The sequence below is a fragment of the Dama dama genome, chromosome 16 (genome assembly GCF_033118175.1).
Source record: "Dama dama isolate Ldn47 chromosome 16, ASM3311817v1, whole genome shotgun sequence".
Classification (NCBI taxonomy): Eukaryota; Metazoa; Chordata; class Mammalia; order Artiodactyla; family Cervidae; genus Dama; species Dama dama.
The window spans coordinates 10625832-10647739 of record NC_083696.1 but is presented as its reverse complement, the minus strand read 5'-3'; the positions used below and the strand labels follow the sequence as shown (position 1 = coordinate 10647739).

Sequence of the window (21908 nt, the reverse complement as noted above, 5' to 3'; positions counted from 1 at the left end):
TGGATAGTAGCAAGTATTACCAGCATTTGCAAATGAGAAAACTGAGAATCAGAATACTATATATATTTGCCCCAGATCACACAATGAAGGGCAGAAGGAGACTTTGAACCCAGGTCTGTCTGACTTGGAATGATGTAGTTGAGGATAATCTAAGTTGGATTTAAGGCTGATGTGCTACTTACTTGATTGTTTTCATCAGGCAGATCATATTGTCAAGCCATTATATAAAGTTTCAAAGAATGAATATTAGTTGCTTTTGCTATTTTCATTCTCGATAAATGGGAAAAAAAACAACAACAAAAGTATCCTATAAGTTACTGAACAAGCTCAGTTGCTCTGTAGAAGTAGTTTAACATATAATTTAAAAAAGTAATGAAGCTGTTAGAAAGCTAGCAATTTGACTTGTGTTTTCTTTTGCTTTCAGATCTAAAGCATGCATCCCTTATTTGAAAAAGAGTAAAATTGCTCATATCCTCAATCTCAGCCCACCTCTGAACCTGAATCCACTGTGGTTCAAACAGCACTGTGGTAGGTGGTAGGGTGAGGGGATGACTTGTTTAGTCAATCTGTTTTACTTTAAATCAGTGTATCGATGATGTAATCACAGTTTGTACATAGTGTTAACATTAAATTTTCTCTGCAGAAGTTGGTAGCATTTAGATAAGTAGATTCTTAATCTTTTATCTGTCATTATTTAAGTGGAGGTATAATTTACATTAAATAAAATGCATAGTTGTTAATGGTTCAGTCTGATGAGTTTTGACAAATAAATACACCTGAATAACCAATACTCAAATGAAGATATGGATATCCACCATCCTGGAAAGCTCCCTCAAGTATCAGTGGGTGTGTTTTACTGCATGTAACTTATTCTTCAATAAAGTTGATTAAGTCTACCATGATTGACATGTATGCATTGCTGTGTTTAAAATGGATAGCCAACAGCGACTTGCTGTCTGGATCAGGGAACTCTGCCCAGTATTATGTGACAGCCTAAATGGGTAAGGAATTTGAAAGGGAGTGGATATGTGTATATGCATAACTGAGTCACTTTGCCTTACACCTAAAACTAGCACAGCATTGTTGATAAACTCTAATATAAAATAAAATGTGAAAGAAAAAAACCCAAAACTATCCATGAAATACTTTACTTTTCACACCTAACTAATGATTTAAGATGAGTTTGCTAAATAACAGGCCTTCCCCAGTAGCTCAGTGGTAAAGAATCCACGTGGAATACAGGAGACATAGGAGACAAAGGTTCGATCCCTGAGTCAGGAAGATCCCCTGGAGGAGGGCATGGCAACCCACTCCAGTATTCTTGCCTGGAGTATCTCGTGGACAGAGGAGCCTGGCAGGTTACAGAGCATAGGGTTGCAAAGAGTCGGACATGACTGAAGTGTGCTAAATAACAAGATTTATGTATAGGTGCCTTCTTTGAGATTATTGTATCAGATGCTTAGTCCTTATTTCAACATTATTCCATAAAATTTGGAAAGGAGGACATTGGAATAAGAACCCGTAGAACAAAACTAAAACAAAGTCTGTTTTAATTGACTCAGTTAAATGAATTTGCAACCTTTTTTTATGTTTTACTAGAAGTAGTTTTCCTTTAAATGGTCACTTTCATTGGAAAAAGGATAAAAAAAGAAACAATAATGTAATTTATCCCCATAATATTCAGAGGAATAAAAGTTTATTACTGTCTCTTTTCTTTTAAACAATTACTAGGATGGAAATATGTAAAAGTAGTTCATCCCTGATATATATATAAAACTGCTTACATAGAAAACTGTTCTTTTAAATATAGTACATTAAAAGTTTTTGTACTAATATAAATATTAAATAATTCTGAAAAATGTATCAAGGAAAAACAGTAATAGAAGGAAATTGGTTGTTTATACTCACAGATTAATTTGTTTCTTAATTAAATTCTTGGTGGTTTCTTTCAGCTTACACTATTGCTAAATATGGTATGTCTATGTGTGTACTCGGAATGGCAGAAGAATTTAAAGGTGAAATTGCAGTCAATGCATTGTGGCCTAAAACAGGTATGAACTCATAAAAGAAATTCAGTTGTTGGATTCTCATTTATTGTCTTAGACACTCCTGGGTGGGTGGGGTGGAATGCAGATGAGTAGACCGTCAAAAGGAAACCTCAGTATGTCTATTTGGAAACAAGTTCAGCTTTTTATTATACATGAAAGACCCTGTTCAGCCATCTTCTGTATGACTACATGGTTGCTGTACTGGAAACACTGAACTTAGGAACACTGGAAGAGTCTCGTAAAAGCCAATAGAAAGCCAGCCGCGCCTCCCTAACCTTCTTTCCACCCTTGTCTTTGGTACCTTAAATTCTGCAGATTCTCTTGCAGTTACTTTTATTTTTTCCTCACACATCCCAGCAAATGCCTCTTTACCTTCTTGTACTCTTACCAATTCGTCTTCTTCCTTTATGAAAAGCTGACTTTTCTGTACTTCCACACAAGTTCTGAGTTCAGAGAGTGTCCAAATCCCCTTTAGGTGACAGGCTAACCTGCCTATGGCTGGGCTTTGTATGCAGCTTTTGAGTTAAATGTACAGTGGAAGCTGATGGCTTGCAGGTTAGGGAATATGTTGTATAAACATGAGGGGAGGGAAATGACAGAAAGGGAAGGCTTGTCCTACTTATCCTCCACTTATATATTAGAACGGCTTAAAGGAAGAAAAAGAAAAAAAACTATTCATATTATACCTTTTTTTCATATATTTAATAGTGCCTATGAAAACCTTAAATTCTTTTATTATCTTCACTCTAAATGACAGTCCTACCCCACAAAAGTATGAAAAAGAGAAAACAGTGGGAATCACTTTTTCATTTCACTTAAAAAAAAATTAACAGAACCTTTGTTGAACTAATATCAGTCCTCCAACATGTAAGTTAGTGTGACCCCTTTCCAGGGAAGCTCCTTAGGGTCAATACAGGATTTTCCTGGTTCTCCCCATTGGGTCATTTAATGTATTCCTATATCTTCTAAGGACCTTGGTATTGTTTATTCCCATTCTTCTTCCTTCTGGCATTATTTTCTTTGTTCATTCATCACTCAGCAAATGCCTAGTGGACAGTTGCCATGGCGCAGACATTGTGCACGGTTCAGAGGACACCTCTTTGACCTTTTCACCTCGTAGATGAGTCAGTTGGTAGGGCTGTCTGCTAAAAGAACATTTAATTTAGTATTTTGGCAAATTATAATAGCTCTAGAGGTACTCTTGAATGGAACTGCCACGTATGGCAGTGTGGAATGTACCCAGAGTTGTAGCTTAGGAACAGGGGAGAGGTTTCTTTCACTTCCCATCTGCTGTGTGTAGGTGAGGAGATGTCCTCAGCCCCAGGCAGTAATGAGAGGCCTAGTGGTCTATGGTATTGAAACTGAGAGAACAGGGGGTTGGGGGCCAGAATTTATGGAGCCCGGGGATGTGTTGCTAATGTAACTGTTAGGTAAATTTAGCCATTGCACCCAGCTCTCTAATCACCATCTTCGTTTTTTAATAAGAACTCCAGAAATTTTAAAAAAATGTTTTTTAAGTGAAGTATAGTTGATACAGGGCTTCCCTGGTGGTTCAGTGGTAAAGAATCCGCCTGCCAGTGCAGGAGATGCAGGTTCAATCCCTGGGCTGGGAAGATCCCCTGGAGAAGGAAATCACAACCTGCTCTAGTATTCTTGTCTGGGAAATTCCATGGATAGAGGAGCCTGGTCGGCTACAGTTCATGGGATCGCAAAGGAGTCGGACACAACCTAGTGACTAAAAAGCAGCAACACAGTTGATTTACAGTATTCTGTTAGTTGGAGGTGTCCTACTGCATTGTCACTGGATACTTGCATACACAGTGAACTGATCACTATGACAAGTCTAGTAGCCATCTGTCCCCATGCAAGGTTATTACACTAACACAGACCATATTCCTTATGCTGCATATTATATTCCTTAGGTTTCTTTATTTTATAACTGGAAGTCTGTATCTCTTAATCGCTTTCACCTGTTTTGCCCCACCCTGTACCCCACTCTTCTCTGGCAGCCACCTGCTTGTTCTATCTGTCAGTGTGTTTTCATTTTGTTTTTTTCATTTATTTTGTTTTTCAGATACCACACATTAAGTGAAACCATATAATATTTGTCTTTCTCTGTCTGATGTTTCATTTAGCATAATATGCTCTAAATCCACCCATGTTGTCTAGGTAGCAAGATTTCATTTTTTTAATGGCTGAGTAATGTTCCATTGTGTATGTATGTATTATATATCACCACGTCTTATTTATCCATTGATGGCCTTCTAGGTTGCTTCCATATCTGGGTTATTGTAAGTAATGCTGCAGTGAACACTGGTATGCATATGTATTTTTGAATTAGTGTTTTTGTTTTCTTTGGGTAAATATCCAGAAGTGAAATTGCTGGATCATGTGGCAGTTCTATTTTTAACTTTTTTTTACAAGGAATCAGTTTTTTTAAATATTCCATCTGCAGTTTGACTAAGATTCCTTTATTTCCTGGCCTACCAGGGGATCAGAACCATGATTTATTTATTCTTCGTTTCCCTTATGATACTCTAGCAGACAAAATTCTTTTAAGATTTTCTGGAGAGTGGTATTTGTTGCAATGAGGCAAAAGATGAGAGTGAAAAAACGGCTTCTACGATATTTTCAAACTACATGTCAAGACTCACTGGTGAGTCATGAAATCAATTTAGTGAGGCATGAAATCAATTTAGTGGATTGTGAAATTGATTTAGTAGGTAGCAGCCAGAATTTTGTTGTTGTTTCATTTTATTTTTAATTGAATAAAATAGAGAAGATTAGAGAGCATTGCACATTGTAATAGTGTTGTGTGGTAAACTTTAAAACATGTGAATATCATATATAAATGAAATATGCATATGTTTATGAGTGTTTATGTGTGGGTATTATGCATTTTTAGTCTTGCTCATAGGAAGTGTTACTTATTGTGAATCACAGTAAAGAAGTTTAAACCTAGGACTTTTCTGTGCCTCTTTTCTTCAGCTTCTTTTCCTTCTCTCATCCGTTCTCAAGCTCCTCCCCCTGCTGTAATTACTGCTGTTATTAAAGTTGATAGATAGAGTGAGAAAGTTAGTGTCTGTACATCTCCTTCACATCACTTACAGCATTTGAATTTAAGTTACTGATAACAATAACAGTAGTTGTTATGTCTTTCTTGCTAGAAAAGCTTCTTAAAGATATAGTATCTGTTTTGTCTATTTTATTATCATCATTGCAGACATTCAATAAGTATTAATATTTGATGAATAAATGAATGCAGTATGATTAGCTTCCATGTAGGTCCATAATAGACATTCCAAATAAAAGGTTTATATAAGAAAGGAGAAGAATATTGTATGACAGGGAATGTGAAGGACATTATCAGGATTGGCAGGAGAAATCAGCTCACTGCCTAGATCTTTGCTTTAGTTGAGGTGTTCAATTTATTAATAGAAGGTTTGTTTACTTGACATCTTGGAACCATTGGATCCATCTAGGATCCTTTGGGTCCTAGACTTGTATAACGTAGTGAATTGAATTTATGGTCATGCTCCTTATGATACATGGCATGATGAATTATGTACAGGATACTTTTGAAACATAGCAAGAGGACTATGTAGCTCAGATTAAAAGTCAGAAAGGGAGGTTTTTTAATGAAACAATTGAGATGAGACTGAGGATGTTGGAATTAACAAGGAGAACTGAACAAGTCATTCTTGGCAGAGGTAACAACAGTCTGAAGTATGGGAAAATACTGGGTGTTTGGTAGAACTACAAGAAGTTGTTATGGTGTATCTATGATGGGATGTGGACTTTTTATTTCCCGCTGAACTGGAGCAACTGTGAATAGTTCGGATTGGCCTGAATGTTGGGTAGATGTGAGGTTGTGGGCAAGATGGACAGATTAAGTCCAAGGGTTTTGATTGCCAAGTTTGGGAGCTTGAATTTTAACCTGTATTCAGTAGAGAGTCACTTTAGGATTTTAGAGGCAGGAGAGCAATAATCTGCAGAAGGCAAAGAGGAGCAGTGGTTTGTGATGAGGTAGGTTTAGGAAGTTTATTTTGGCATCTGAATAGGCTGACTTGTAAGATTGTGGAAAGAGGAGGCAGGAAACCTAGCTAGAATATTACATTATTTATGATGGAGGCGATGAAAATGGGTTTGAGAGGGTGTTCAGGCTCCTCGCTGTTTCCGAGGCCTCTATTTAAAAGACACATCTTTTCTTTCTGGACCATATAGCGTGGTTCTCTCTTTATGTTTACTGGAACCAGCAGCAGACTCCCAACATTATTGCCCTTCCAGGAAGAGTTTCGTTGCACTTAACAAAATGAGTGCATATATTTTCTACATATCTACAGTGTGACATATATTATCTACAATCAAAACTGTGTCCTGGTCCAATGTTTGTCCCCTCTGGCTTGGTTTTCCTTCTCTTCACTGGCTACATTGCCCCTTCTGGGTCTAGAACTTTCACCCCAGTGAATGCCACAATTCCAGAAAATGGACCAACAGTCATGCCTTTAGTAGTTTCCCAACATGAGGACCTCAGGCCCACTCTGTTACCTTCAGAAATACAATTTTATCCCTTTACAAGACACATTTTATAGTTTCTACTGAAGTGGAGGCCGGGGAGGGGAAGAGGGATGAAGGCTGCTCTTGAAAAACGCCTGCTACCTCTTGCCTCTGGACTGATCAGAAGTGTGGTAGTAGAGGACTGTCTGCTTTTGGATAGGTTTCGAGTGAGCTGGGGTGAGGAGTCTGCAACTGGTGGCTACTTATCTTGGTAAGGGCGGTAGAGAGGGAGATAACAAGGCACCTCAGAACAGCTGCAGTTGTCTGTCACCTAGACCACATTACACATAGACGTGGAAACTCAGCTAACCAGGGAGGTCATGGTGACAAGGTGGCAGCTGGCCTCTATGGTACTAGAAACCAAAACTGGTTTCCATTTTCAAGGGACCTACCTATCAACTAGGTTAAGCAGTTTGTACCATATTTCACTGATTCTGAGATGCCCATGTTTTCACGTCTTTGATACCAGGTTGCTCTTATATTGTTGATGTATTATAATTTAATTGGCAGGTTTTTTTTCCCCTTGGTGGTTACACTTTATAATCAATGGTATCTTTGGTCCAGTGAACACATACAAGAATGTGTGTGTGTGTGTGTGTGTGTGTGTGTGTGTGTGTAGATACAGAGAACAGAGTAGTGGGTATCAGAGGGGAAGGGGAGGGGGAGGGTGAAATAAATCAAGGGGATTAACTGTATGGTAATGGATGCAAGCTAAACTTTTGGTGACTAGCATGCTGTAGTGTATACATAAGTCAAAATATAAACACTTGAAACATCTATACTATTATAAACCAATTTACTGAGATAATTTTTTTTAAGATATTTTGAAAAGTTCTGGGAATGGATGGCAGTAGTGGCACAACATTCTGAATGTACTTAATGCCAAAGAACTATATGCTTAAAAATGGTTAATCTGAAAGAAAACCAATAAAATGCACCTATGCCATCAAAAGGGCTTCTCCGGTGGCGCTAGTGGTCCTGCCAGTGCAGGAGACATAAGAGATGTGGATTCAATCCCTGGGTCAGGAAGATCCCTTGGAGAAGGGCATGACAACCCACTCCAATATCTTGCCTGGAGAATCCCATGGACAGAGGAGCCTGGCGGGCCATAGTCCATAGGGTTGCAAAGAGTCGGACACAACTGAAGCGACTTTGCATGCACTCCAACAGAAAAGTGGTTAAAATATATATACATATGATTGAAAATGCTTAAAGTATGTATTCATCTCTTCAATAAAGTATTTTTTTTAAAAAAGAAAAGCTAGAATTATTTCTTGTGCTTAGAAAACATAAATTTTTTTAGATACCAAGCTGTAATCAGGAGAGCCACTCAGAAGCTAGTAGGTATTTTCCAGTTGTTCCTTAATAAGACTTAAGTTTCAGGGTTACTTTTAGGATTCTTGTAATCCAAGGCATATCAGTTTTCTTTATAAATCTTGATTTTTTTTTTTTTTGCCAGAAATCATCAGGGAGTTTGATTTGATTCATCCTGTTATTAATCTGTTTTTATTGTCAGTTGTATAACCTGTTGGGTTGACCTATTGATTGCAAAACTTTTGTTGAGAGTAACTGCATCAGTCACTTCCTGATTTAGGGGGTTTATTCATGCCTTCTTTGTATCTTCCATAGAAAAGTCATTAAAGTAATGATAGGTTGTTTGGTAAACCATTCCTTATTCTTATATTGTGTGTGTGTGTAGATACACACACACACATACATGACATATATATACTTACATGACACATACTTAATAATTTTTAAGACTTTGCATACCATTTATATAGTATACAGTGATAGTGGAGTGTGTATGTATGTATACAGTCTCATTGTCTGCATTGAAACATTTATAGAAAAATTCTGCAGTTTATAGGAGTAATATGATAACTGAACTCTACAAATGTTGATCAACAAAGTATGACCCATTAATCACATAGTGGCTAAGAGCCTGGCTCTGAAGTCAAGCTGCCAGTTATTTGAATCCTATAACCTTGGACGGGTACTTAACCCCTCTGTGCCTGAGTACTGTCATCTGTAAAATGAGGATACTAATGGTACATACCTTGTGGAATTCATTCAGATAATGTGTGTAAAGTATGTAGCAGTATGCCCAGCACAGGGTACACTTGATAAATGTTAGCTGCAATTTTTTATTCATAAAGTACCACTTCAAGAGTGAGGCCAGAGCTCTTGAGCTATTGGTAAAGCTAAAAAATTTATTCCTAGAAAAGGAATTTTAGTTATAATGTGAAGAAGTGTCTTCTAATTCAGTGCACTTGAGAAATTCCCCAAGTTCACGTGTATGCTTTGAAAGAGGGGAGTGTGCCAGGAGGTAATTGCCGTGAAAGTAGGGACTTTGTCTGCTTTGTCCACTCATCTGTTCCCAGTACCTCAGTAGCACCTGACTTTTTTAATAACATTCAATAGCTGTTTGTTGAATGAGAAAGAGTCAATGGCTCTTAAAAGCTACAAACTTCATCTTGTGGACTGAATTATGTAGGTTATTTGAGTATATGATGATTTCAAATGGTGGTTTAACAGTAGAATGGAGAGGCGTTTATCTAAATTAGTAGAAACTGAAGCCTAAAATTGGAGAAGGCAATGGCACCCCACTCCAGTACTCTTGCCTGGAAAATCCCATGGACGGAGGAGCCTGGTGGGCTGCAGTCCATGGGGTCACTAAGAGTTGGGCACAACTGACCAACTTCACTTTCACGCATTGAAGAAGGAAATGGCAACTCACTGCAGTGTTCTTGCCTGGAGAATCCCAGGGAGGGGGAGCCTGGTGGGCTGCCATCTATGGGGTCACACAGTGTCAGACATGACTGAAGCGACTTAGCAGCAGCAGCAGCAGAAGCCTAAAATACATTTAAACAAATTGATTTTCGTTGCTTTAAATGTAAATTGAAATAAGTTACTATTCACAACTTTGGCAATGCATAATTAATGATGTAGTATTAATGGTAAGAGTTTCAGGTTACTTCACAAAGACATAATTTAAAAATTATATGTATGGGACTTCCCTGATGGCACCATGTATAAATATCCATCTGCCAGTGCAGGAGATACGGGTTCAACCCCTGGTCCAGGAAGATCCCACATGCCTCAGAGCGACTAAGCCTGAGGGCCACAACTACTGAGCCTGCGAGCCTTAGAACCTGTGCTCCACAACCAGAGAAGACACCGCAGTGAGAAGCCCTTGCACCATGAGGAAGAATAGCCTCCACTCGCCACAACTAGAGAAAGCCTGCACAAAGCAATGAAGACTCAATGCAAGCAAAAATTAATTAATTAAAAATCATATGCACCTAAAACAGTGGAAATGATATGTAAGCATTAATAATAATTTTCTCTGGGGAGAAGGATTATAGATAATTTAAAAATTCCTCCTTGGGACTTCCCTGGTGGTCCAGTGATTAAGACTCTAAGCTTCCACTGGAGGGGGCATGGATTCATCATCCCCCCATCGGGGAACTAAGACTGTGACATGCAGTCAAAAAAACACTTTTTTTTCTTTTCCCTTCTCTTTATTTTCTAGTATTTCATAAATGAAAGTAGTATCTGCATGTAAAAGGGCCCTCAAATCCAACCAGTATTTATCTGATGTTTATGGTATACTTGTCTTTGTTTTAGGCACTAGGGGTACAGTGATGAACAAAAAAGACAAAGTTTCTTTATTCTAGTAGAGGGAAAAGAGAAAATAAGCTTAGGAAAGGGACTCCAGATTTGAGAGACAGGAAACTGAAGCCAAAAGATGTTAAAGTGGCCTGCCAAAAATCTTGGCGTAGTTGGCATAAAAATATCACTGACCTGATTTACAGTTCAGTGCTCTTGCTAGGTATTCCTCACCGGCTTTCTGGTCTCTCAAGAATGGTATGCAAATTCTTCGAGCATTCTTAATCAGCAATCTAATTTCGCTGTGAGTTTCATGAAGGAGTCCTATATAAGACAGCGTTGTGTCGAGTACATGTGTTGTCCACCTAGTTATGTCAGTAAAACATTTGGCAAATCCTTTAAGCTCTCTGGACTGTGTTTTCATCACCTGAGTTATAAAGAGATAAATTGTCTTGCTTGTTTCTCGCATAGTTCTGTTAACTCAGTTGAAAGTTATGTATGTGTATGTTTGTTTTCTCTATAGCCATACACACTGCTGCTATGGATATGCTGGGAGGATCCGGTATCGAAAGCCAGTGTAGAAAAGTTGATATCATCGCAGATGCTGCATATTGCATTTTCAAAAAGCCAAAAAGTTTTACGGGCAACTTTATTATCGACGAAAATATCTTAAAAGAAGAAGGAATAAAAAATTTTGATGTCTATGCCGTTACACCAGGTAATGCATTTGGTTTTAAAAAGTAGTAATGTGTTTGTCCACGTTGTCTGCAGTGGACATACATCTGTTTTGTGTACGTGTTCGTGTGATTATAACATTGATACACTCTTTTTAAAAACTGTCTTCCCAGGGAAGGGAAAGACCCAGACTAATACAACTTTCAAAAAAGAGAAAGGGAAAACAGAAGTGAGCCCAAAGACTTTTTAACAGATACACAGAAAAGGTCCTATCAGCCTCTAACCTTTTCTAAATCTTGAAACCAAAAATGAAAAATAGTTTCTGAAGTTGGTCTTAAAATAACATAGTAGAGAGTTTGTTCAAGAACATGGTGCAGATGATTCAGTGATAAGTTTCTTACAAAAACTTTTTAAGATTGTGGGCTCTTTCCACATGTTATCTCTTAAGTGCAGTCTGAGTGTAGCTTCATGATGAATGGTGAAGGTGATTGAACGGGGTCTGCCTCACATACAAGGTGGGGATTTGAGAAGTTCTCAGAAGACCCCTTGTTCAAAAATAATTCTTCCTGTTGTAACTGCAGGGGATGATAGTGATGATAATGCATTTTTACTTTACATGTAAAATAAAATGTATAGTAGACAATAGTAGTCCCAAATGGGAATTGTATTTGTGCAGAAGTGTATTTTAAATATTAGTAATTAAGTTGAGCTCCTTGGTGACAGAAACCACATGTTTCTATTTGTAACATCCCTGTCTCTTCAGTCTGAAACAAATTGAATGAAGTAGCTCTATATGGTTTTAGAAAACATTTTTATATATAGTATCTATTTAACTTTCATAGCAGTCCTGTGAAGGAAGCAATATTGTACAGAGATTAGGAATTGTGGCGTTTGGGAGGAGACAATCCAGTTCCCACTTCTATTTAGCTGCTCACTAGCGGGGGCGGCCTTAGGCAGATCACCTGTTTCCTCTGAGCCTCACTTTCTTTATCAGTTAAATTAAGGGAAAGATAGCTTCTACACAGGATTTTTGGAAGAACTAAGTGCAAAAATGTATATCGTGCACAGTGCCTGGTTTGTGGTACAATCGGACTATTCAGTAGTTAATACTTGTAGTGGAAAGACAGATTTCAAAGGGATTACGCCTTTGCCTAAGAGCAGTCAGCTAGTAAGTGTCAGAACCTGAACCATACCCAGCTCTTCTGGATTCTGGTGTAGCGTAACTATCACTTTAGGTTTTAAAGACACAGTGTCACTGTACACAAAATTTTAAATTCAATTTAAATTAAAAATTCTATCAAGTGTTGAAAGCAATATGATCATGTGCTACAGTTAAAGTGTTAGGATATAACAAAGACTGGTGCGTCCCTGCCCTCCAGTTTTTTTAATCTTCTGAGAGGGAAAGACAGACACATTGACAGATATGGAAAACAAGTTCTTCTTAATGAGGAACCCCCTTGTCTCAAGGGGTCCAGGTGAGAAATGAGCCCTGAGTGTTTTGGAGGGAGGTAGGACAGAAGGGTTGCATGGGTAGATGAGAAGGTGTAGAAAGCTCTTGGGAGAGCAGTTGAGGGCTTAACAACTCTTTGGTTGGATCTTTAAGATGAAATTTTCAATAGGAGAGGAGGATAACTAGGTTACTGGAAAAGTGTTTTAGCTTAATGAAGGTCAGAGTTTGATACTTCTCCTGGGAGTCTTTTCCACAGCTCCAGAATGATCAATATAATAAAAACATATAATGTTTCTTAAACAGATGTTAAAATCTGAATGCAGAAGTTGTTCCATTAACCTGATTGTTTGGGGATCAATTTTTCAGGCCATCCTTTGTTACCAGATTTCTTCTTGGATGAACAGCCAGCTACAGTTACAAAGAAAGCAGACTCATATGGTAAGATGTAGACTGGATTTTCTGTGGGAAAATAAAGTTACTAACTTATGTATATCTTCCAAAATGTAGAATTGGACATTTCTGCTTTTAAACTATTTTGTATTTGGCAGTGAAGTGGGGGGCAGCTCACTATGCGACTTAAGGGATCTTAGTGCTGAGTCCTAACCACTGGACCACCAGGGAATTCCCTATTTTTTGTAATTTAAACTAGACAAGTAATGTCGTAGTTAATTCTAGCAAAGGAAGTGTTTTTTTCCTTCTACTGGTAAGAAGTTCTCCCTTAAATTGGTCCAGAGTTTACATTTTAATCCTTGTGTTCTGGCATCATGCCACTAACTTACTGAAAGGTGTCAGAAGAAACACTCTTCAGTGAAAACCCGTGAGAATTTCTCTCATAGTTTGTTAACAAGAATAGCAGTGCTTCCTCTGGACCCTCACCTTATTTTTATATTATAGACTCTATAAATCTCCTAAGTGACCATAGATATTTTAGATGGTGGTTAGAAAGTTGAAGACAACGTTTCTTCTGTACCTTTAGCAAACCTGTAGAACCTTACTGCAATGCGTTTTAGTCCCAAACCTTATTTCCAGCTCAATCTTTTTATTAAATTAGTTAATATTATTGGCCGCACTGGGTCTTCGTTGCTGCTCTTGGGTTTTCTATAATTGCGGTGAATGGGGCTACTCTTCATTGCAGTGCATGGACTCCTCATTCCAGTGACTTCTCTTGTTGCAGTGAGTGGGCTCTAGAGAGTGGGCTTAGGAGTTGTGGCACACCGGCTTAGTTGCCCCTGGCATGTGGGATCTTCCCAGACCAGGGATCAAACCTGGGTCCCCTGAATTGGCAGCTGGACTCTCAACCACTGGACTACTAGGGAAGTCCTCTGTGACATTTCTAGGTTGTAGATTTGGGAATCAGGATGTCTCTGCTTTAGGATTCTCTGGCCAGGTGGTCCATGGCTCAGAGGCCTGTTAGCTCATCTCGTGTGTTAATGATATCTACAGCAGCATTTTTTTTTAATACATCAGTGATGTTACCAACAACAGCAATTTTAGTCGACTCCAGTTAATTGGTATTCAGTTAGCACAGAATTGGGATCAGAGGAAACAAGCAAGGGAATGAAGTTTTGGATGTAGAGGTTAATCATAAACTTACTAATAAACTCATTTTAGGAGAACTTGATTTCATTTCCCTCCCCAAAGTTTCCATATTTGTTGTCTACTGACTGTCCCTTTGAAATATACTACTGGTTTGTTTTTTTTTGTCTCCTATAGTTTTATTTTCTTGTGCAGTCATCATGCTATGCTTAAATAGTCTAGGTGATAAATGATGCAGTTTATCCCTTGGCAAGTGTCTTTCAAGACTACACTGAAGTTTTCATTGCCATCTCCCTGGCACCTCAGATGATACAGATGATATATCTTGATTAATGGACAAGTCACCTGAAGTAGTCACCTATTAGTAAGAGAGGTGTTCCACCGGTTATTGTATGATAAACTTAGTTCTATCTGGTGTGCCTTCTAAAACCAAATACATCCCTCTCTGTTTCCTGCCTCCAGAAACATGAAGCAAGCCTATGTCTTTGCCTTCTTCAGTTTTAGCAGCCTCTGCTGGGTTCAGTTCTGCTGAGCTTATGTCTTAGTGCTATGCTCAGCGTGTATGTTGGCTGTATAAAAATTACATAGTTAGATGCAGAATGCAATGTAGAGGAATATTACCCAGTCAGACTGCCTGGGTTGGAATTCCTGGTGTGCCACTTACTGCTTTGGAACCTTGGGTGGGTATTTCAGTTGCCATTTTTAGAACCTCGCTCACCCCTTTTTACTTTAATCCTGAATTGTGTATATTTTATTAAGCACACTGAAGTGCTTTCTGAAACAAGATATGTTATAAACAATAAGGGAAAACTAACTTTTTATATTGACTTTATATCTGGTCACCTTCACGAGTTTTCATTTTGTTTTGTTTTAGACTTCTAATAGTTTCTCATAGAGAGACAGTTACTGAAAGCATAGACTTTGGAGTAAGACAGATCTAGGTACAAGTCCTGTCCCTGCCACTTTTGTCTCTGACCTTGGACAAGTCACTTCAGCTCTCTGAAACAATTTTCTCATCTCTTACTTTCCTTATACAAGTATCATGAGATTAGGTATGATAGAGTATCATGTTGTGAATTTTATATAGCAAATTCTCTATACACATAAGTTGGTATAATTATCATTGAGTAATTTCTTGAATTTCCTAAGTGGTCAAACTTATTATCTGCATATAATAGTATCTTACAGGATTATTTCTGGCAGGTATCTTAATATACTGACTCGAACTTCCAGAAGCATTTGGAAATATTTATTGAAATTATTTGTTTTAGGTATTGTTCTTTTATTCTTAATTTTATTGAGAAAATCTTTAGATTTTATCCATAAGTAAGATGTTAGATGTTGGTTAAGATTTTTTATCAGGTATTTAAATTAATGTCTAAATTTTTGTTATTGTTTCCTATATTTTATTTTTTGTTCTGTTTTGAATATGGCAATCAATTGGGTAACTTTCTTTTTCCATGTTCTTTTTTTTGAAGGTTTGAAATGTCTCACTAAGTCATTTGAGTCTTTTCTGAAGTTGTTTCTTTGAAAATATTTTTATTTGCTCAGTCAATTAATTTTTTTCTAAAATAAAAAAACCCAGAACCAGCCATTTAAAGTTGTAAAATTTATGTAAGTGTTGTCATGTAGTATTCATTTATAATTTAAGTTTTTTGTGTATTTTATCCATTTTCAGAGTTTCTTTTTCTCTCCTTTTTTTGGATTAGTTTTCTAGAAAGTTTTCAATTTTAGTGTATTTTATTATTTTTTGCTCTTAAAAACCAGGTTTTAAATTATATTTCATTTTTCATACTTCTGCTTTTTTCTTTACTAATTCATTACTTCTATTACATCTTTAAGATATGATCTACATATACCCCAAACTCACCATTTTAAAGTATATAGTTAAGTAATTTTTAGTATATTCACAAAATTCTGCAACCATTTGATTCATTAATTTAAAATTTTCATGCTTTATTTCTTTCTTTTCTGTTTCCTTTTTGAGATTGCATATTTTTGTTCTTTTCTTGCCTGCTAGGCTGATAGTTTATTTTTATTTCTTTAAAAATAATAAAATAATTTTGACTGTGCATTTACCCCCTTAATATAACTTTGTTCACATCCAATAGATTTTATAATGTACTTTAATCAATTTTGATATTGTTTTAAATTAATTTATATATAAAAAGCTTAGTTTAGAAAGAATAAAGAAAAATTTAAAAACCATGTATAACTTGCCATCCAAATATAAATACTGTTTGTGTCTTGGTTTATTTCTTTCTAGTCACTTATATTTTCTGAAAATGTAACTTAAAATTCATATCTACAAATGTATATTTCACCAGATGGGATCATATTATATTTAATTGTATATGCTTCATTTTACTTAATATTATATCCTGAATATTATCCATGTCTTCAAAAACAAATTTTTGAAATGGCAACTTAGTGTTGAGTGAATGTACTGTCATATGAATGTACTGTTTATTTTAGTGGTTCATAATTGTTTCACTGTATAAATGTTACAGGATTTTTAGTAGATCACTGAAAGTGGATGATCAGGCAATGGGAGGGTTCCTGACATTTATTATCAAGTTTCCTTCCAGAATTATAAATACTGGCTGTGTATGAGTATCTCCCTCACTGCACTGTCAGCATTAAATATATATCTGAATTTTTAAATTGGCTTCTAAATAATAATACCATAGAATTGGATCTTAAGTATTTCACCTTTAATATCTGCTGGACTTTAGAAAAGGAGAAGGCTTTTACTGTTTTTTTTAATTTGTCTGTGGAAGCATAATGAAAGGTAATTTGTATTTAACAAATTTAAGACACTTTTAATTGATTATATTGTCCCAGGTATATCTTTGTGTTGCTGATTAGATTTTATGTAATAGCCTTTATTGGACAATATGACTGGGTATAATTTGAGTTGGGAAATAGATGGAGAACTGATCTGCAGCCTAAAGTACAGATTGTCCTTTGAGTTAAATAACAAATTACTCTCACCTGTTTCTGGGTGCAGCCAAACTGCGCACAAATGATTCCAAGAGGATAGATAAAGACAGGTTCGAATTGAGGGACGGCTTCATGCTAAGGGGTCCGAACAGTGCTGCGCACTGCACATCTTCTCCTCTGGCCCATCATATGCTGAATGGTCATGGCCAGTGGTTTAAGTGAATACAGTTTTTAAAATGTTGCAACCTGTATTCCCTTGGCCTTGGTTTCTAGGCAGTGGGGCCTTCATGAAACTAATATGTGGTTTGATTTCCCTCTTCATCAAGTGGGAGGGACCAGTTTGACTGAAATTGGGAAAAGTAATGAGTTTGTGTGATTTAAGGCATTTTGAGCCTTCTTTCTCTCAGAGGAGGCTATTCTCAGTCTTCACATGATTTTTGCTTAAAGAGGCATTTCCATTCCCTGAAAGGAGGAGGCAGGTTCAATCCAGGGATGAAGTGAAAGTGAAAGTCAATCAGTCGTGTCCGACTCTTCGCTACCCCATGGACTATACAGTCTGTGGAATTCTCCAACCCAGAGTACTGGAGTGTGTAGCCTTTCCCTTCTCCAGGGGATCTTCCCAACCCAAGGATGAAGAGACTAGGTGAATAAGTTTAATTCAGGGGTAAAATTATTGAGGAGTTCGCTTGGCTGTTGATTCAAACTGCAGTTTCCAGTTCATTTCCTCCAGCTTGTATAGTGACATTCTGATCTCCATCTTTCTGACTCCATGGTGTTCTTTGCTCATTTGGTTTTAGAACTCAGAGGCGATGATAAAGGAGTGATTAATTGTTACCACTAAAACTCTAGTAGTTTCTTTAGATCTATTTACTATAAACACTGTATAGTTTGGATTTTTTTTTTTAACCTAATCTTGAGAGCTTTTTACTTGAAGACTATACACCATTTACATTTACAATCATAACTGATGTGTTTGGTTGTTATTCCATATGTTTGATTTGTGCTTTTAAGATGCCACTGAACATATTTAAGGTCATTTTGGTCAAATGGTAGCAAGTCTGTTCTGCTAATTAACTAATTTTGTGTGGGACCTTACATTGCCTGGGCCTTAAAGGCACTTACATCAATGACATTTTATAGGTGCTGTTCCAGAATTGAAAGAAGAGAAGATGCAGCCACCACCAAAACCACGTTCTGGAGCTGTGGAAGAAACATTCAGAATTGTTAAGGACTCACTCAATGATGACGTTGTTAAAGCCACTCAAGCCATCTACCAGTTTGAACTCTCAGGTAAGGGTTACTTCTGGTAATCTGTAGCTTTTAGTGAAACAATGTAGGGTATTTTCTTTAGAAGTATATCAGCTTCCAATAGTAATCACCTGGATAGATGGCTATATCCAGAACTTTTACCCTAGAATGTAGACATTTAAGAATAGCAGATAACTACTGGTTTGTATTTTTGTGTTTTCATTTTGGTTTTTGTGAGTCTATCAAAGCTCAGTTGGTAAATCATCTGCCTGCAATGCAGGAGACCCAGGTTCGATTCCTGGGTCGGGAAGATCCCCTGGAGAAAGAAATGGCAACCCACTCCATTATTCTTGCCTGGAGAATCCCATGGGAAGAGGAGCCTGGTGGGCACAGTCCATGGGATCGCAAGAATCAGACATGGCTTAGCGACTAAACCACCACCATCAAAGCTTTGGATTTAAAAAAAAAAAAAGCTTTGGATTTGTGGTTACCATGGGGTTCATATGTGTTAACCTATAGTTATATCTACTTGTTTTAAACTGGTAGTTCCACATATAAGTGATACATTTGTTTTTTTTTTTTTTTTTGATACATTTGTTTTCTACTTGGTTTTGTAGTTCTTCTGATTTGTATTTTTAAGTTAATATCAATGTATATTCAGTTCAGTCGCTCAGTCATGTCCGACTCTTTGCAACCCCATGAACTGCAGCATACCAGGCCTCCCTGTCCATCACCAACTCCCAGAGTCCACCCAAACCCACGTCCATTGAGTCAGTGATGCCATCCAACCATCTCATCCTCTGTTTTCTCCTTCTCCTCCTGCCCTCAATCTTTCCCAGCATCAGGGTCTTTTCCAGCGAGTCAGCTCTTCACATCAGGTGGCCAAAGTATTGGAGTTTCAGCTTCAGCATCAGTCCTTCCAATGAACACCCAGGACTGATCTCCTTTAGGATGGACTGGTTCGATCTCCTTGCAGTCCAAGGGACTCTCAAGAGTCTTCTCCAACACCACAGTTCAAAAGCAGTTCAATTCTTTGGCGCTTAGCTTTCTTTATAGTCCAACTCTCACATCCATACGTGACCACTGGAAAAACCATAGCCTTGACTAGACCGACCTTTATTGGCAAAGCAATGTCTCTGCTTTTTAATATGTTGTTTAGGTTGGTCATAACTTTCCTTCCAAGGAGTAAGTGTCTTTCAATGTCATTGCTGCAGTCACCATCCACAGTGATTTTGGAGCCCAGAAAAATAAAGTCAGCCACTGTTTCCACTGTTTCCCCATCTATTTGCCATGAAGTGATGGGACCAGATGCCAGAATCTTAGTTTTCTGAATGTTGAGCTTTAAGCCAACTTTTTCATTCTCCTCTTTCACTTTCATCAAGAGGCTCTTTAGTTCTTCTTCACTTTCTGCCATAAGGGTGGTGTCATCTGCATATCTGCATATCAGTGCATATGGACATATGCAAAATAAAATTTTCCTATAGATACTTCCAGTGTTAACGTCTTGGTGTATTAAATTGAGAGAAAATCCTATTTAGAAGACAGGTGGTGTAATGCAGTAATTCATTAACCATGGGCACCTTGCCTTTTTTTTCTCCTTTTTTTTCGGCTGCACCACACACAGCTTGTGGGATTTTACTTCCCTGACAAAGGACTTACCCTGAGCCCACAGCAGTGATAAGCACCGAGTCCTAACCACTGGACTGCCAGGGGACTCTCTTGCTATTTTTTAATCTTTGAGATTAATTCTGATCAGTCTGATGCAGTCAGCTTTTAAAATCTCTCAATATTTTTCTTCTCAGTACAGTTTTAATACATGTTAATGATAGTTTTAAGAATTAGCTACCACAGTCCCATTGCACACAAACTTTGACATTACCAATTCTTTTATCCTTTATCACCTCTACTTTATCTTAATCCATCTGCATCTTCTTGTTTTTACTTCCTTCCCTAGAGCCCATAGTCCATTGCTTCCATCACCGTCTTGCGGATATCCTAAACTCCCTGACCTGCCTGTGTCACCGTCAAAATCCCAGTCCTGGATGATCAAACTATCTGCCTGTCCCACACTTGAGTCCAGGCTGCCACATCTGGCTGGGAAACTGTGGGAAGGGGAGTCACACCAACCAGTGAATCTGTATCAGTAAAAATTCATCAGTGGCCTGCTCCACCTGGGGCCTAAGCAGCACGTCAGAATTCATTGTTTCCATGGTCAGCTTCTTGTCTCATTTAACACAGTGACTATTTAAACCTTTCAGTGCTCCTGAAATCTCCTCTCTCTCCCTTTACCACTTTCCTGCACATTTCTGCAGATAATCCCACCTCCTCTTTCACAGAGATAAGGGAAGCCAACAGATAGGAATTTATTCCGCTTCCTGCCATCTGATACCCAGCCTCTCATCTTCCCCTCCCAGCAGGTCGAGCTCAACTCCAGATGTGTGCGTCTTAAGCTTTAAGATCCATTCTGATCCCCGCAGGGCATGCTAAAATGCAGAATCTGATTCAGGAGGTCTGAGGTAGGGTCTGAAGTCTGCATTTTTGACATGATGACAGTAGTGCAGTTCAGGGATCACGCTTTGAGTAGCGAAGTTCTAGATCCCATTTCCTCTGGCCTCCTCAGGGAATAGGTGCTGTATCTTCCACCTATTTGTCCCGAAGTGTCCTTCCCAGTGGCTTTTTAACATTCCCAAAGTCTTTCTTAAAAAAAAAAAATACAGCAGTAACAACCCTTCCAATCACACTGCCCACCCGCCATCTTTCTTCTCCCTTTCAGAGCCAAGCTTATTTTCACACACAGTTCTCTGTGCTCCGGTGTCATTTCCCTCCGGTCCGCTGGATTTGCTCTCCCCAGGGTCCTCAATGACTTCTGTGTCACCAATGGGCATTTGTCTTTCTTGCCTTGTCTCCACTCTGCAACAGTGGATGCTGCTGACCATGCTTTCCTTCTGGAAATGTCCGTTTGCTTTTCCTCTCTGTCTGTAATCATGCCTTGTCAGTCTCCTGTGCTAGATGCTTCTCCATCCTTTCCTTACGTGTTGATAGTCTTCAGGTCACTGTCTTGGAACTCTATTCTACAGACTTTGTCTAGGAAAACCCCAACCACTCACATGGCTTCAGTGACCATCAGAGCTGGTTCCTTACGGATCTCTCTTTGTAGCCTGGTCAGACTTCATGTGACATTTTCACCCAGCTATCACAGAGATGCCTCAGTCTGAAAATGTTCAAAATAATTCATCATTCCCAATACCCGGCTTTGGCACTACTTGTTAAATCCGCTCTTCTTCAATAGTCCTCTCTCAGAAAAAAAACAAAACACACCATTATTTATCCAGCTTCCCAAGCCAAAAACTAGCAAAGTAAACCCCTCTTCTGCACCCTCCCTACCTTTCCCTCTTCACATGCAGTCAGTTACCTAATTCTGTGGTACTGCTTTGCTAAGTTCTCATTCATATATGCCAACCTGTCCGCATTTTCACTGCTGTATCCTGACCCAGGCATACATCCTCAAGCTCCTGAACAGCCCCAGTCCCTTCCTAAGTTGTCCTCTGCATCCTCTATTTATTTATTTATGACTGCACTGGGTCTTCATTGTCTCACACGGCCTTTCTCCAGTTGTGCCGAGCGGGGGCTCTTCTCTAGTTACGGTGCATGGCTGTCTCACTGCGGGGGCGTCTCTGGTGGTGGAGCATGGGCTCTAGGGCAGGCAGGCTTCAGTCGTTGCGGCTCATGGGCTTATTTGCCCTGCAGCACGCGGAATCTTCCCAGACCAGGGATTGAACCTGTGTCCTTTGCATTAGCAAGCAGGTTCTTTACCACTAGACCATCAGGGAAGTCCCTCT

At 38.4% G+C, this 21908-nt stretch overlaps 1 protein-coding gene across 2 annotated transcripts in view; it reads left to right on the top strand.

The window, feature by feature from the left end:
• Positions 1–21908, top strand: part of HSDL2 (hydroxysteroid dehydrogenase like 2) — a 55035-nt gene that overhangs the window by 25321 nt on the left and 7806 nt on the right. For both annotated transcript variants that reach the window (XM_061163412.1, XM_061163411.1), the window contains exons 5-9: positions 425–528; positions 1953–2051; positions 10741–10935; positions 12709–12780; positions 17962–18111. In XM_061163412.1, the coding sequence (XP_061019395.1) occupies positions 425–528; positions 1953–2051; positions 10741–10935; positions 12709–12780; positions 17962–18111 (620 nt within the window). The remainder of the gene's footprint in view (positions 1–424; positions 529–1952; positions 2052–10740; positions 10936–12708; positions 12781–17961; positions 18112–21908) is intronic.